This window comes from Amblyomma mixtum, chromosome 9 (genome assembly GCF_055824585.1).
Source record: "Amblyomma mixtum isolate Tamu chromosome 9, ASM5582458v1, whole genome shotgun sequence".
In the NCBI taxonomy this organism is placed as follows: Eukaryota; Metazoa; Arthropoda; class Arachnida; order Ixodida; family Ixodidae; genus Amblyomma; species Amblyomma mixtum.
Window position 1 is genome coordinate 37,078,934 of NC_143020.1, and position 16,210 is coordinate 37,095,143.

The 16,210-nt window shown below is 44.8% G+C and overlaps 1 protein-coding gene across 1 annotated transcript; it reads left to right on the forward strand.

Moving 5' to 3' along the window:
• Positions 1–1,292: 1,292 nt before the first annotated feature.
• On the forward strand, positions 1,293–8,477 carry LOC149328755 (uncharacterized). The gene is made up of 5 exons (XM_089560055.1): positions 1,293–1,376; positions 2,787–2,959; positions 3,587–3,645; positions 6,490–6,555; positions 8,299–8,477. The coding sequence occupies exons 1-5, from the start codon at positions 1,293–1,295 to the stop codon at positions 8,475–8,477; spliced, it is 561 nt and encodes a 186-aa protein (XP_089416181.1).
• Positions 8,478–16,210: the final 7,733 nt, after the last annotated feature.

Genomic DNA, 16,210 nt, shown 5'->3' on the forward strand with positions numbered 1-16,210 from the left:
CGTTTTTGAAGGCGAGAAACAGGATCTAGATATGTTTTATATCTACCACCCCATGCTTCCAGGCAATAAGATAATTGACTGTGCACAAAGGCGAAATACAGAATGAAATTGCGCCTTATTTGTGCCATCCCATGATGCCGGCAGGCGCACGGCAGTTGACTCCAACGTGATTACAATAAGCCTGTCTGTACAGGCAGTAGTTGGTGAATAAGCCTTTTTCTGTACGTTTCTCTTACGCCCTAAGGCGATCAGCTGTCGCAAGCGAAAATTTCCTTTGCTTTGCTAGATCAGGGAGCGAAACACCGAGATCGTAGTTTGAATCACTACAGATAGAATGCACTACAGCTGAGCTCAACATAACAATGCAACGGCACTACTTCCTCAGCGTTAACTCGTGCCAGTACCGCTGACGCATTGTAATCACGTTGGAGTCAACTGCCGTGCGCCTGCCGGCATCATGGGATGGCACAAATAAGGCGCAATTTCATTCACCGCGATGCGGCCGCCAAAGGAGGAGCATTTTGTACTGTTTGAAAAGGCGGTTATTACTATACTTCACGGTACGGGTCGGTTAACTTAAACAGATTGAGCCGCCGCGGTGGCTCTGTGGTTATGGCGCTCGTCTGCTAACCCAGAACGGACGCAGGTTCTATCCCAGCCGCAGCGAGTGAATTTCGATTGAGGCGAAATTATATAGTGAGTGTGCTGTGCGCGCACGATAAAGAATCCCAGATGGTCAAAATTTCCAGAGCCCTTCACTACAGCGTCTCTAGTAGCCTGAGGCGCTTCGGGACGTTAAACCCCACAAGCAAACGAACAAGCAAACTAAGAAACGAAATCAAACAGATTGATAACAGCCTAGTAGCGCCTCATCAGGGAGGGGCAGCGGTCCGAGAGTGCTATAAAACGCTTCGAAGAAAGCAAATGCAGGAATAAAACACAAAGTAGCTCTGCCTCAAAATACGCCGGATATGCATGCAGAGTCACAAGCGCGGGCGGTGGATTTCGTACCGTTGCTGATGTCGCTGACTGACGAGCCAGCCGCATAGTTTGCAGCTAGTTGCCGTTTACAAGTAGCTGTTTTTACAGAGTAAATCAGCAATAATAATAAAGCCTAGATTGATGATTGAAAGTTGTATATGGCGGGGAGAATCTTGTCGCAAGAAAAATGAACAGCCTTTTTCATCGACACGAACGTTACACGAAAGGCAGAGTGTATGGATGGTAAAAAATGTACTTTTCTTGCAGTTACATTGCAGACAGGTTCCTGGTGTGGACAAAGCCAATATAAAATGACTCGTCTGCCTGAGTTCGTCGCCTTTGTATTCCTGTGTGCAGTCGCACTTGGTGACCAGTACACCAAGGATTTTTACGATGTAAGAAGCACATGCTTTTTTAATTTTACACAGTCGCCTGTTCGGCGTGCTGTTTTACAATGTCTATATCGATTGGTTGATGGTCCGGGCTAAGGTAAATATAATTGTTAATATTTTTATGTTGAGAATTCGTCACAAGCGCACACATACATGGTACGTTCAACAAAGGTGAATTTACGCTGGAGTTAATAGCGCCGGGTACCCTTTATTGCCATTTGTCGTGTTTTTTTAAGCTATCAAAAACACTACAACTTAGCTCCAAAAATTTTAATGATCCAGATTTTTCAATTGGGGCTAAATTTATCGTCAGAATTATGCGAATGGAGCTCAGAAAAGCCAAAATGGTCTGCGTTAATTTTTATTTACTTTATAAATTATTAAAAAAAACGGTGAAATAAAACGAAAGAAAGGGACAAGTGACGATTCGCTCTGTTCCAGCTACAAGGTTATTTTTCGTGCAAGGAATGAAGAATTCTTCTTCTAGCTACCTGTTGAGATGATGCTGTAGTGATGACAGCGATGCAGGTTATTATAGCGAACTCTAAATTCACGCGCCGCTGCTGCTCGATGAAGGTGCAAAAAAACCAGGCGCAAAGGTTCACTGTGCGGACATACAGGTCGCAGCATAAAGCAGCATTAACTCGGCATTGAACCCGCATGTACGGTCTCCTTAAGGCAGGCATCTTTCGCACCTGTGCACTTCTGTGCCTGACTTCTTATACATTGGCCCTGTACGTGCAAGCCACGAGTCGAAGTGCAGATATAGATAGAACACTTGCTCTGTACTAAATACGAACAGTGTGGCCTTATGACTTATTCACAGGTGTGGCCATCGTTGTATAATAAGAAAATGTTTTCCTCTTGCTATGAGTGCTTTTAGTTGTTGCAGCACTTTATTTGCAATAGAGCATTGCTCTCCACCATAACTACTCTGATCGTTTTCTCATAACGTAGAAGTTTTTGTACTTATTTCTCAGGTCTTCTGTTTACGGTTCTTTGTGGCCCTGTGAGAGAAGCACACATGTTTCACGTATCATCTGCTGTTTCCCAAGTGTTTAGACTGTATAGCCAAAAAACCATTTTAACCCCGTCTTTGAGCAATGACACTCTCACAAACATAATGACCAAGAAGCCCATCAGAGAGGTAAAGGGTCTTGATTGATGATGAGTAAATGAAACCAACGCTGCTTAGTTAACAGATTTTCTTCCTGCACCAGTAGAGAGTAATGGTTTAAATATTGCCATAATTTAAGCCTGAACACTGTTCATAAGCAGGAAAATGAGGGAAGCAGGGCAATGACACGTCTAAGACTCTATTTAGGCACACAGCAAATCATTTTGTGCTGTTCGTACATTTTCCTGCTGGCCCAAACTCTGGATGCCCTTAAAAGTTCGCCTTTTACTACGCAGGAGTCCCAGTTCAGACCAGTTTTGACGTATGAATGCTACCGCACTGGAGTCACCCTTGAACCCGAGGGCACGGTGAACTTTACGATTCTTTGGGACGGCACGGATCCCAATAGCGACAAAGCGAGCGCCAAGACATGGTACGCACCAAACGGAACAGTGAATCAATATGCCACGTAAGTGTGTTTTCGAACTCTGGAGACGCCTTCTCGTACTACTGCTCTCACTGTGGGTGAATATCAGATACACCTTTCTCGGTTAATTGAAACTTTTTGAGGGCTCTGAATACAGAACAGATTAGCCACTAATCGGAATCCAGATGTTCCTGCATACATATGTTAGGCGAAGAAACGGCTTAACCTGAACAATATATATCCCCGCACGAAGAGAAAATTCTAAAATATATATTTGCGATCGAGGCTCACTATACTTCCTATAGTTGCTTTCTATGCATGTGTTCCGCAAGGATAGGTCTACTTATTATACCTCAATCACCTAAGCACTGCAGAATGATTCTCTTGTTAGACCTGTTTTGTGGTGCTTATACAGGCCCGCAATGTTTCTATCCTTAAGCGTGCACAGTTGTTTCAACCACCCAGGCATGACAATTGTTATCCTAGAATCGGCATCGACCTAGGTTATTAGAATGATGAGGTGAAATGTTCAGGTTCTGTTTTCGTAGAATTAGCCCACAAAGGCTGTGAACTTGCCAGAGAAGGGGCATTACGGTTGCTCTAATGCGAACTGAAAATGTCCAAAGTTGGAAACGTTGCTTTAAGTTGCTTTTTAATTCTTTTTTGCAGAGGCTTATTTGTTTTTGAATACGACGAGGAAACATCTTCAATCCAAATAAGATCACCCGGTATGTAAATGCAGTTCTATTCCGAGCTTGTGTGCGCTGTTTTTTGTAGAAAGTTATCTTGGAGTGATGTACAGAGACAAAATTAATGTTGATAGCTACAAACTTCTTTTACCAAAAATATCTTAAAAAGGTGACAGTAATGTGTCAGGATTTGCGATTTTGGGGTGCGTTTCGAAGGGCGATTGATCTATTACGTTATTACGTAAGATGTCCCCAGAACGGATTCCAGAAAAGAGTCCGCCAAATTTTGTAGATATGATCTCTATAAACACTGGTGGGTGATGTGGTAAGCATTTATGAGCTGAGCGCAACAAAGCTAAATGCTGACTCTAAATATCTTAGGTGAATTGGCATAATATTCCACCGACTCTCCGTGATTATCACCAAATCCTCCAAGCACTATTTCCCGTTCTCTCCGAGCGAGCCCACTAGATAAGGAAAGCGCGCGTCATAGTATCGCATACGTGCCAAACGAGCAGGAGAGGACACACCCTTTATCACTGGTGAAGAAAACAACTCTAAACTGCATGATAAAACAAAGCGAGCAGTGTTACGGCCTAGACATCGAGGGCACAATTTAGGGGTACTCCTAACTACCCTCGAGTTCTCTTTGCTGCAACAAAGCAGCTATAGCGGTGGTTCTACACGTTACACAGTTCTGTGCTAGCCACCATACAAGAGACAGCCCTGTTCACTGTGAAGGCCACACACGCGCGAGCTAATTGTGCAATGATCCCGAGGAGACTCCCTCAAAAAAACCGCTGTAGACTCGCACGGTCGGACTAAACAGTAAGACGGTATACTCACTGAATGCTACACCAATGGCTGGGCTGCTGATGCCGTAGTCATTAACTCCGCGTACCATTACTCGGCCGTCGTTGAAAACGCTGTTTCCCAGTTCGAAAGGAGGCGCTCCTGCACGCCAGACTCCATGAATATTCCGGCTGGTTGTGTGCGCCACCTGAACAACAAGCTGCTCGTGCAAAGCTCCGACTCTGCACCTCCCCGCCGGTACCATTCGCGCAGCCGTTATCTAGCCACCTCCGCCATAATGCGTTTTTTCACCGCTCTCACCCAAATTGTTACTGTGCCTAGCATAAACAGGTGCATTATACCCGGGTGCACTCCCTCACACCTCTCGATGGCAATGACGGTGTCTCGTCACACGCATGATTAGTGCTTGAGTAATGGGCCCGTCAATTAAAATAGTGAATATAAAATACAGTTTAATTATATACGGTACCTTTGTCACACGAGTAAATAGACTACACGACTTGACTATTGAGGAATTCTATTTCAATAAATTTATACTTTCTACGCGTAGCGGTGAGGGCGCGTAATGCAAGTACAGCACTAATAAAAGACAAACAATACACGGCGAGAGAAGGTAGAAGGCGATAAGGGAGGAGTGTAGTGTTCTCAATGCAGATGTGGTGAATGAGAATTCCAGTTTTGATCACCTGGGCCAGCGCTGCGTAGCTCACAGTAGTTTATAGCTAGGAAAGAAAAAAAAAATATATTCTCCTTCTCAAACTGAGTTGTTTAAACACGTCTTCCCAATCTTACACGGACGGACAAAAAGGAAGCTGAACGCATCGTCCCACCAGCGTGTATAGACATCGAGAAAATGATTGAACCATACAGGGATTGTATAAAAGTTAAGAATGTGGCAATTTTGAATTTATTCATTTTAATATGTTAATAGGTTGGGAATGAACCTTGTGGACAAAAGAGTTCGGTGGGGATTACGCTCGTTGCAATGCGATTGACCTGTGGTAGATGTTTCACACTCCGGTTTCGAAGTTTTAGCATTTGCTGTTGATGCGGCCGCCAAGTGAGTGTGTATGTACAAGTGTGTGTTTGTCTTGCAAGGGTACAAGTGCTTTAAAAATATATTTCCACAGATATGAATGTTTTGTGGTTAAACGAGTTCCCGGGTACTGACCACAGGGATTTTCCCTGGGTGAGATGGATAAAATATTTTGTCTCTCGCCTCCAGAATACAAGCACGGTTGTCTGAAAAACATACCACATGGGCGGCTTCCATTCACTCCCGCTGCGTTCAGTATATGCCATATCGGCACTGATGGTTTGGTTATATGCACGGTAGCAGCAACTGAGCAGACACGCGGGTTGGCACTTCATCCAGTCAATCCAGATATTTTACTCAGTGGCGTTTGGGGTCATATCGCATTTTTGTGTTGCACAACATAAAATCTATGATCGCGACGTATCGGTTTGGGAACTGCGCTATTAAAGATAGGTCGCTGATTGTAGCGTGCAATCCAATACCGCAATTTGGCGAGTGAATGGCGAAGCAAAACATTCGACTAGTCCTTAATTAGGTTTACGAGTTTCAGTAACTTTTTATTATGAATTCACATAAAAAATGACAGAAATTCTCTTTAACGTTTAAGGGGAAAATGTGTAGCACTTGAAAACAGCTTAAATTAAATGCGACATGCCACACGGAAAGAAACAAGTGTCTCTATTCCTCATTGTCTGAGCAACGGCGAGGGATTTCTAGAATGCGCATTCAACAATGGAAATAGAAAAGAATGAAATCTATATTGGCCAGAAGCGCAAAAAAAAATCTGGAGCTTATCAGCAGCCTAATGTTCCTCATAATCGAATGTATGATAAATTGGAGGGGTAATTTAAGCCCTGCCTTAAGGGTACGACGCGCCGGCGTTAATTTCTTAATTCACATATATATGTGGAAATGACAATTCTCATACGGGCCCTGCCTCACACAGCGAATATATAATGAATATGTGTAGCGAAGTATTGGGAGATTAAGTGACCACTACATTACTAATTTCAATTACTTCCCTTCATTTGCAGATGTTGAGGAGCATTTTATTGAGTACATTAAGCCATACAATGGATTGGCATACTACCTGAACATAAGTAAGTACCAGCTATTATATTAGCCTTGCGCATAAGAAGTGCACACCCTCAGCAAAAGATCTTCAGGGCTCAAAAGGGCTTTCTTTTGAGCCATGTTCTTGACCAGAAAGGGCACACCACCAGGTACGAATATACAGATAAGGAAGACAATTGTGAGCATGTCATAGGATTTTTGATGCTTTGCTAATGCTCCAAAGACACACAAATCCAAACCTTAACGCTCTGAAGCTCCTGTTCTTCGCAAAAAATGTTAACTTAAGCTTCAAAGGAGAACTGAATTTAGCGGAAAGTTATTTACCCAATGATAACTTTTTACCTTATCCAAGCTCTTAAAATCGTCAACTAATCAAACGCAAATTTATAACACTGCTTTTCGGGTGACAGGCAATATCACCATTCGTGAACTGGTTTTCGCCCCTGCGGGTAGGTCTCTTATTTATAATTCACTGCGCTTGGTGAAATCTCCCGCTTACGTCCGAGCAGCTCATGTCTCTGGCAAGGCAATGTGGGATAGACAGCCAGTGTTTTCATGAGTCTGTGTTATAATGCAGTCTCATGAGTGAGTGATTTAATGCGAAAGCGTGTGGCGTCATAAGATGACGTTGTCGATTACCGCTTCTAGTTGGTACTAAAGTGAAGCAATCAGTAAGTCGAGAGTTGTCCGTGACAAACGTGGCTATTTGTCTCGACGACACCGCATGGTCAGGAAAGGGGTATGCTTAGAGGAGGTTGTGCCACTTCCCTGCGGCGCCAGCTAGAAATTTTGAGCTAGCCGGCAGATGGGCGGCGAACATTATATCTAGTGGTTCGTGGCAAAAATGGTACGTCACCAAGCATTTACCGTTTCAAAAAAATATAGTACCATTTTATGCGTATTATTTTTCAACAGAGAAGGAGCCTTGTGTTGGAAAATGAGATCAGCCTCCCTACTTTGTATTTTTCAGAAGTGAATTAAGGTTAGGGGCAGCAGCATTTCCATCTCTGCGATACGTGCAATGTAAAAAACCGGCAAAAACCTATGTTCATCGAAATTCTTCCGCGGCTATCCACCACGGCTCTCCGTTTGTGCCATGGGGAAGTTAAACCTCACCTGCCATGATCCCTAAATAAGCATTTTCAGGAATCCGCCAGAATCACTGAAAGAAAAAGCGATGTTAAGATTCATGATTAAGATTTCTCCTGCATCTGTGGATTGTTATTCGGGCACAAGCACGTAGGTTTTAAGTATGGCCAAACACAGTTCCATCAAAATCTATCTGTAAGCAAGTTTCTTCGGTTGAAATTCTAACTTTCGCCGTATCTTAGTCTACAGAACACCAAACAAACCCGATACTCGCACCCCCTTTCTCTGAACCCGCACTTTGCAAACACTGACTTATTTCAGCACTCTTTCCGTAAACCATGAATGACTAGAACAGCTTACCAGCTTCGTGTGTACGGTCTCGTGACCTGATAAGTGACCATTGTTAGTTTGTTTTTGAGTTTGTTTTGTCAATTTCTTTTCTGTTCTGTGTCATATTGCGGTGCTCGTGTTCTGTTTGCACTTTGCTATTATTGCTCAATTTGTAATCTGTTTCTGTATCCACTCCTGCTTGGGGCCTCACGGCCTGCAGTATGTCATAAATAAATAAATAAACATGAAAAGGGAGTTATTTCAAGGAAACTCCCAAAAGGCCGCTCGTAAGCGGGAAAGGAAGTATAGCCCTCATACCAGTAAATGCTATTCCACTTTCTCTTCCGCAGCCATCTCGAGCCAGAACAACCGCGTCGTCTACAAGCTGTACGACGTAGATCCCACCTGTGGAAACGCCGCAGCAGTGCTTCGTCAGCTGGACCCGCAGGGAGAAGTGGGATTCGTCTTTTCCAGGGACGTTCCTGAGCCGACCCAAAGCTGCGAGAAACAATTGCTCTGCGCCCCGTAGTGGAGGCGAACTGCGCGGGCATCAGAGGAACTCTTTCTTTGGAAATAAAATTTAAACGTTCCTCGACATGGCTTGTTGTGACTGCTTTTTTGCAAACTGAGTACAATATGAATAGAATACCTTTCGTGCTAACTCAAAAGCAATCAAGTAGTAATTCAAGAATTTGCACTTGTGGCTGAAACGCATCAAATAGATTTCGAATTCTTTGAAAACCATTTTGTTTCAGCACGTGTACTTATAAAAATTACAAGACAGCATATGAGAAATGTTGTACATTTGCTAATGCAAATAATATTTAAAAGAAGATACTACTGCCGCAGAAATAATGTCAATTAGAACTGCATGTTTATTGAAATGAAGTTTCGTTTGGTTTATTCAGGTTTAACGTCACGAAGCAACTCAAGCTATGAGGGACGCTGTAGAGAAGGATTCCAGAAATTTCGACCACCTGGGATTCTTTAACATGCACTGACATCGCAGAGCACACGCGCCTCTAGAATTTCGCCTTCACCGAAATTCGGCCGCCGCGGCCGGGATCGAACGCGCGTCTTTTGGATTAGCAGCCGAGCTCCGTACCCACTGAGCCACCGCGGCGGGTTATTGAAAAGAAGTAAAATGCATGTTGATTTAGAAATGAACGTTCCTGTTGATTTACAATATCTTATTTTAAGCTCTTCTGCATCAGTGATCAAGGCGGGGTCTTATTATTTTTCGGCGTCTTGTCGGCAGCCTTAAAATACAGACTGCAATGAGAGGCGAATTTTTAGAAGCCAGTCAAGACTGTTCAAAAGATAGGCTTGGGTGGAAGAAAGGTGCGGACAGTAAAGCGATACCTCAGAAAACGCATGTCAATATGCACTGAGTTCGCAAGTGAGTTTGCCTTTCAATCAGCCGCCGTGAACTACACACCCTCACTTCTTCATGTCCATGCATTTCTTGCAATAGAGTCCAAGACAACCAGACTATTGAGCGAAATCTCTACAGAAAAGCGAAAGGCGTGAAAAGTTATGAAGCACTTAGAGGAAAAGGGCAGTGGCCTCCAGGAGTTCGTTACATGTGCAAAAATCATGAAGGGCATGGTTTGGAGTTGTTTGCTGGACACGTTCGGCTCTTGCGATTCATGCGGCCGCAGATCATTCACCAAGAGAGTGCACTCAATGTATTCTGTTTTACTGTAGTATCTAATATTCTATTTACAACGCGCTGGCGTATGTATGAGAGTCTTGCTAGGGTGCAGGAAACATGAGAGAAGCAGTAGCTCCTGTTTTTTTTTGTTTCTGTGGCACGATGCGCATGAAAATATTTAATAAATGAACCTTGCGAATCTTCCAGGTACTTGCTCGACCAGAAATTCTTTTACCACGCGCTGTTTTTTCCTTGAAACTATTTTAAGTTCCTTGCCTTCGTACGTAAATGTGTGGAATGTAGAATAGAACGATAGTTTAAAATATACAACTTTCGTTCAGTAGTAATGCTCTATAATTTGTAGAGGGAGGCATCGACAAAAAGATGGGAAACTGAGTGCATTTTTCATGCAACATGATCGAGTTTGGAACGTACAGCACGGAGACAAAGCAGCAGTTGTACGAGCCATAACTTAACTGCGACGACCAGCAAAGGGAGATTTTTAGGAAAACATTTCTGCGGGCAACGTTTTGAACACAAAGCAAGAAAAAAAAAACAGGTTACTTACTTCAAAGCTACTATTACTTACTTCAAGCCTACTATGCGGAGAGGAAAATGTTGCGATGTTCTGGTGGGCTCTAGTTCACTTTGAGTCAAGGTGTTCCAGATAAAAGGACCCCTGAACTATCGAGACCGTGCTCCGTCTATAGCCTCCTGCGTTGTGAAAGGGAGAGCAATATTTGTATGAGTTTAATCACTGCATTTCAATATGAGGAAAGAGCAGAGACTTTCTAAATTGTTTTTCCTCTGGGGGAGTTTTATGCTCATGATAGATTTCCCCCTCCAGTGCAGCCTAACCCCATTACAAGTTGTCCTGCTCGAACAGACAATTCTACTTCGTATTAGAGCAACTGTTACGTTGCAAAAGAATGATTTCAGAAGGACACACAAACAAAGGAATATGATGGCAGGTTGTGTGGAGAACGTATTGGTGCGGGTGGCAAATATTCTCTTCTCTAGACTTTTACACTGTACAGTGACGACCTGCGTGCGCAAACGAAAACTTTTTGGGCCTCCCAACTGATGGCCTTGTGGTAGGTCATCAGCCTAACATTTGTGCGATGCTGGTTTCGATGCTCACTGTCGCCGGTATCCACCGGCTCTTTAATACTACAAGATTTTCTTCCAGCCTGGTGCTTGGCTCTTCCGAAATGAAATGCTTGAGGAAAGCGTTTTCGACCGGATAAACGTGGGCTTCCAGATATAAAAAAGCACTTCGGGGCACTGCCTCAAATAGCATCATGCAAAAAATGACTCAGAAACGCCAGTTACAAAGCCAAGTGCTGAATCTTAATGCGAAAAATGATTTAGAGGAGTGCCGGAAGATGACGTGATATTAAAGAAAAATTACGAGAACGCAATGCGTTATGAAAACAGTGTTAGAAGGTTGCTTCAAATTTCGCGGTCTTTATTATACGTGAAGCCACTCTTTGACCAAGCTATGAGTATTACGAAGTCAATCCAAACTATAGAATCAAATTGTGAAGTTTTTCTTGAAGGTATGAAAAAGAAGATGATCGATATTTTCACATTTTCCTCTACGAAGTCATCAGGATCTGCAAAAATGCAAAAACTGAAGACGCAGCATCGTTTCATCGGAATTTTGTATAGATTGCACCCTGACTAGGTGGTTGTGGCTCTGAATCACGCCCTGAAACGGGCGAATTAAAACTCAGGTCTGCAATCTCTAGACTCGTGGCATGGCACACCAGTCTCCAATCTGGTGTGCCATGCTATGTTTTTAAGTTTATTGATTTTAGTTAGGTTTATATATTCGCCTCTCGAGGCCAGTGAGTCAGCACTCTGGCCTCGATGCTTGTAGAAGCAATGTGCAAGTAATTTGCAGCATGTTTTTTTTTTTGTCCAGCGATGCTGAATACGGATTATGAGCTGCTCTGAAATCCGTGAACTGCGCGTCAGTTAGCACCCTCGGAAAATTTCCCAGTGTTCTGGCTATGATACCGCAGTGACGCAATCCTTAACAGGTGGAATATTTGAAAGTTAAACTATGCGCATGGGCATCTGCCGCTCTGCTTAGAAAATATATCAACGCGAGCGGAGCGCAGTGTACAATGCTGGGGTAATAACGGATGCACTCCATGTTACGGCCTTTGTCCAGAGTCTTATTTGCATTCCCTATCCTCTATCATGGATAGTTCAGCACAGCACATAGAGATACGCAAGCACAATGTAATAAAATGGGTGCTCATTTCTGACTATTATCTTCGAAGAGCCAGTATTTTAAATATCAGCAATTGTCCTCACGTTTTACGTTGCCATTTTTAGTAGCACCGATGTCCTAAATAAGTCTCAGTTAACTTTTACACATTGTTAATATAGCAATGCGAGAAGCACAGTTTGAAGGACATTGGTAAAAATGTGTACTACTTCCTCGCCGTGCTTTTATTGCGCTTAAGCAAGCAACTGTACACCCATGCACAACTTTTATGCGCTCTGTCATCTATCGACCTCCAAAGCAGCCAATACCGGTGTTTTTATTTTTCACTAACAGGTGGCTGTTATGTGTTCCTTGTTTTTTAATGGTATGCCTTTTCGATTTGATTCAGCACAATGTGTCTCTAATAAAATACGGCGTGATAACATTAAGTCATGTTTCCTGGTGAATGTCCAAATTTACTCGTTTCTAAAACAGCACTCAGTGATTCAATTCCAATTATATCATAAATTTATTTGGGCTTTAGAGAGCAGAGTCTTTGTCTCCAGCGCACCCCTAATAAACACCCGCTGTGCTCTGAGTCCGAATAGATGTGTATCCGTCCAGTGTAATATAGGTATTGCGCACTTTTCAGGCGAGTAGCCTGCAGTGGAATAGGCTGTGGATCTCTTGGTTCTAACGCCTTGCAACCCGGATCTGCGCTAAGATGTTGAATATTCCAGTGAGGAAAAAATTATTTTGGAGTGAGCACCAATGGATGCAAATGATGCAGACCACTGTAAGCCTCGTTGTAGCACAGTTACTCGGAACCAAATGGGCTCATAAGAGCGAGATATACCACCGAAAAAAAAAGCGCACACGTGTGCCAGCCTTGTGTGGAGGTCTATGACAATCACGGCGCATCAGCGCAAAGCTAAGAGGGCAAGGATAGGGTTAGAAAAGTACGTTCACTTGTAACTTTACGGTGTAAGAACGGCTAACTGCGCAAGTTGTGAGTGATTCAATTGATTGTGCAGCAATTTGTTGTGCGCCTTCACGTTTCTTGTCTGTCGTCGTTGAGCGCTGCTCCTTAGCAATTGTATCGTATGTGCGACAGGCAGCGTGGGCAAGGCCGGCTGAAACGGGCAACTGATAAGCGTTATGAACCGAAGCGCTGCGCTTGCCCCCTCGCCCTACTCGGGGTATAAATACGCGCTGCCCAATAAAGCTGGGTCTTTTTGCCCCCTGGCATTCGCCGTGTCATGACTTCGATACATGGTGTCAGAAGTCGCCGACGTTGACGCCCACTTCTTGGAAAATCTGCACAGACCAAGGAAACAAGCGGCGGGATGGATTTCCTACGGCCACCGGATGCACTTCGCCTCAAAGGGGACATTGCAAAGAACTGGCAATTGTTCAAGCAGAAGTTCGCGCTATTCCTGACGGCGACAGAACCCGCCGAAAAGCCGCGACCTGAAGCAACGAAAACTGCGCTACTGTTGACCACCGCAGGGGAAGAAGCCATTGAGGTATTTAACACTTTCACTTTCTCCAAAGGCGAAAGCAGCAATGACTACGCCACGGTAGTCAAGAAGTTTGACGTGTACTGCGAGGCGCAAAGCAATGAAGTGTACGAGCGCTACTTGTTGAGGAGGCGTGTGCAAGAACCAGGTGAACCATTCGAGCACTTTTTGCGGGATTTGAAGACTCAAGCACGGCTCTGCAACTTTGAAGGGTTACTCGATTCAATGGTCAGGGACCAAATTGTTTTTGGCACAAATGACGAGAAAATACGTGAAAAGTTATTAAGAGATAACAAACTGACCCTACAGAAGGCAAAACAGATCTGCAAGGCTGCCGAAGCAACAGCAGCACATCAAGAAATGTGGGAACAAGACCATAAGCAAGTGGATAAATTTCAGAAGATGCGCTCTGCCCCTCGTCGAGAGCCGCAGTCCTACAACTGCCAAAGGTGCGCACGGACACACGCACCGCGGAGCTGTCCTGCCTTTGGGCGTACGTGTCACAACTGTCATGGAAGAAACCACTTTGCCGTCTGTTGTAAAGCAAAGCAACAAATCCGCGAGCTCACAGGAGTCGAGGAGGAATTCGTCGTACTGGATGTGGCTTTGCGCAGCAAGGTCAGGGAGCGCGACTGGCTTGTTAAAGCAAATGTTGGCAACTGGTCGGTGAGCCTGAAAGTTGACATCGGTTCGCAAGCCAATATTCTACCCCTCAGTGTCTTCAACAAAATGCAGCCAAAGCCACCACTGCAGCCAAGTGGCGCGACTTTGCGGTCCTTCGGGGGAAGCAAAATTGAACATGTTGGCACAATTACATCGGAAGTGAAGCTAAACGGTCTCAAAGCTGTCCTGAAATTTTTCATCGTTCCGAAAGGCCAAGCATTACTAGGACTTGAAGCGTGCGAACGCCTCCAGCTTCTCTCTCGGCAAGTGCACAGCGTGTCGCAGAACGCCACAGAAGGAATAGTGGATGAATTCCGTCATCTGTTCAGCGGTACAGGTTGCGTTCAGCGTCGCTACCGCGACGCTGGTTCTCCGCGATGACGCCGTGCCGGTCGTACAGCCAGCGCGAAGGGTGCCACTATCCCTTCGGGAGCCACTGCGTGAGGAGCTACAGCGCATGGAACAGGGCGGAATTATTGCCAAGGTGACTGAGCCGACAGACTGGGTAAGCCCTCTTGTAATAGTACGTAAAAAGGATGGAAGGCTCCGGGTTTGCATGGACCCTAGGATGATTAATGAATGTAAAAAGAGAGAGCACTACCAGATGCCGACGCGAGAAGACATAGAAGCTGAACTGGCCGGAGCAACGACTTTCACGCGCCTAGATGCAACAACTGGCTTCCACCAGGTACCATTAGACGAGGAAACTTCAAAAATATGCACCTTTGTAACACCTTTCGGGCGGTACCGATTCCTGAGGCTACCCTTCGGAATTACTTCAGCGCCAGAAGTTTTTCAAAAGATCCTAAATGAAATCTTCGAGGGTCTACCTGGCGTAAGGGTATATGTCGACGACATATTAGTCTGAGGCACATCAACGCACGAGCACGACAAACGACTGAGATCAGCGCTAGAAGCTGCAGAACGAGCTGGTGTGACTTTCAACGCGACTAAGTGCAAAATTGGCGTGAAACAGATAGAATTCCTTGGCGACGTAATCAGCAGTGAGGGTGTAAGGCCGAGTCCCTCCCTTATACAATGCATGATGCAAATGCCGGAACCGAAGGACAAGCAGTCTGTGCAAAGAATGCTTGGGGTAGCAAACTACTTCGCCAAATTTTGACCGTCGCTGGCACACAGGACAGCCCTACTGCGAAGCTTGCTAAAGCAAGGCACAATGTTTGAATGGACGGCAAACCACGCCAAGGAGTGGCACCAGCTCTGCGACATCATGACGAAACAACCACTGCTATCACTTTTCGACTCTGCTAAGGAAACTAAAATATCGTGCGATGCATCACAGAACGGCTTAGGCGCTGCTTTGCTACAGTGTCAAGATAACGAGTGGAAGCCGGTCACGTACGCGTCTAAAGCACTGACTGAAACACAACAGCGATATTCGCAAATACAAAAATAAGCGATGGCGATTGTGTATGGATGTGAACGACTCAATCATTTCACATATGGACGGAAGGTTATCGTGGAAACCGACCACCGACCTTTGATTGCGATATACCATAAAGCAATCGGTGAGATGCCACCAAGGCTGCAGCGCTTCTTTCTGCGACTGCTTCGTTATGACATCAGAATTGTTTTTGTTCCAGGAAAACAACTCTTCCTGGCCGACATGCTGTCCCGAGGTTCAGTCGACTGCGCTAAGGCCGGCATCGACAGCGAAGACGCAGAAGTGCATGTCGTGAGTGTGGTTTCGTCCCGCTTAAGCCACAAAACTTTCATGCGACTGGCAGCCGAGACAAGCAAAGATAAATACCTAAGCAGTGTACTCGGGAGTCTAGAAAAAGGCAAACAGGTCGAAGGCCAGCTGAAGCCGTTTAGCGCCGACCTGTCTCAAGTCCAGGGTATTTTGTTAAAGGGATGCAAGGTTGTTATTCCCACCAGTATGAAGCGTGAAATACTGGAAAAAATTCACCAAGGCCACTCGGGTTTTAGTAAATGCAAGGCAAGAGCCCGGGAAGGGGTATTCTGGCCAGGAATGAGTCGCGACATTGAAGATTTTGTTCAGAAATGTGCAGTCTGCAGGAAATACTCGTACAGCCAGCCACATCAACCGCTGAAGATGCTCCCAGTACCTGAGCAGCCGTGGCATCGAGTTGGAATTGACATTTACCACTACGGCGGCAGGCCTTACCTCTGCTTTTACGACGCGCTGTCCAACTTTCCAGAGGTGGAACTTCTTCAAGATGCTT

What these genes read in the sequence shown, in the direction of transcription:
- LOC149328755 (XM_089560055.1), top strand. Translation starts at nt 1,293, where the DNA reads ATGACTCGTCTGCCTGAGTTCGTCGCCTTTGTATTCCTGTGTGCAGTC. An exon ending in ACAGTGAATCAATATGCCAC is followed by an intron (nt 2,960 to 3,586) that starts GTAAGTGTGTTT and finishes TCTTTTTTGCAG; the next exon opens with AGGCTTATTTGTTTTTGAAT. An exon ending in GGCATACTACCTGAACATAA is followed by an intron (nt 6,556 to 8,298) that starts GTAAGTACCAGC and finishes TCTCTTCCGCAG; the next exon opens with CCATCTCGAGCCAGAACAAC.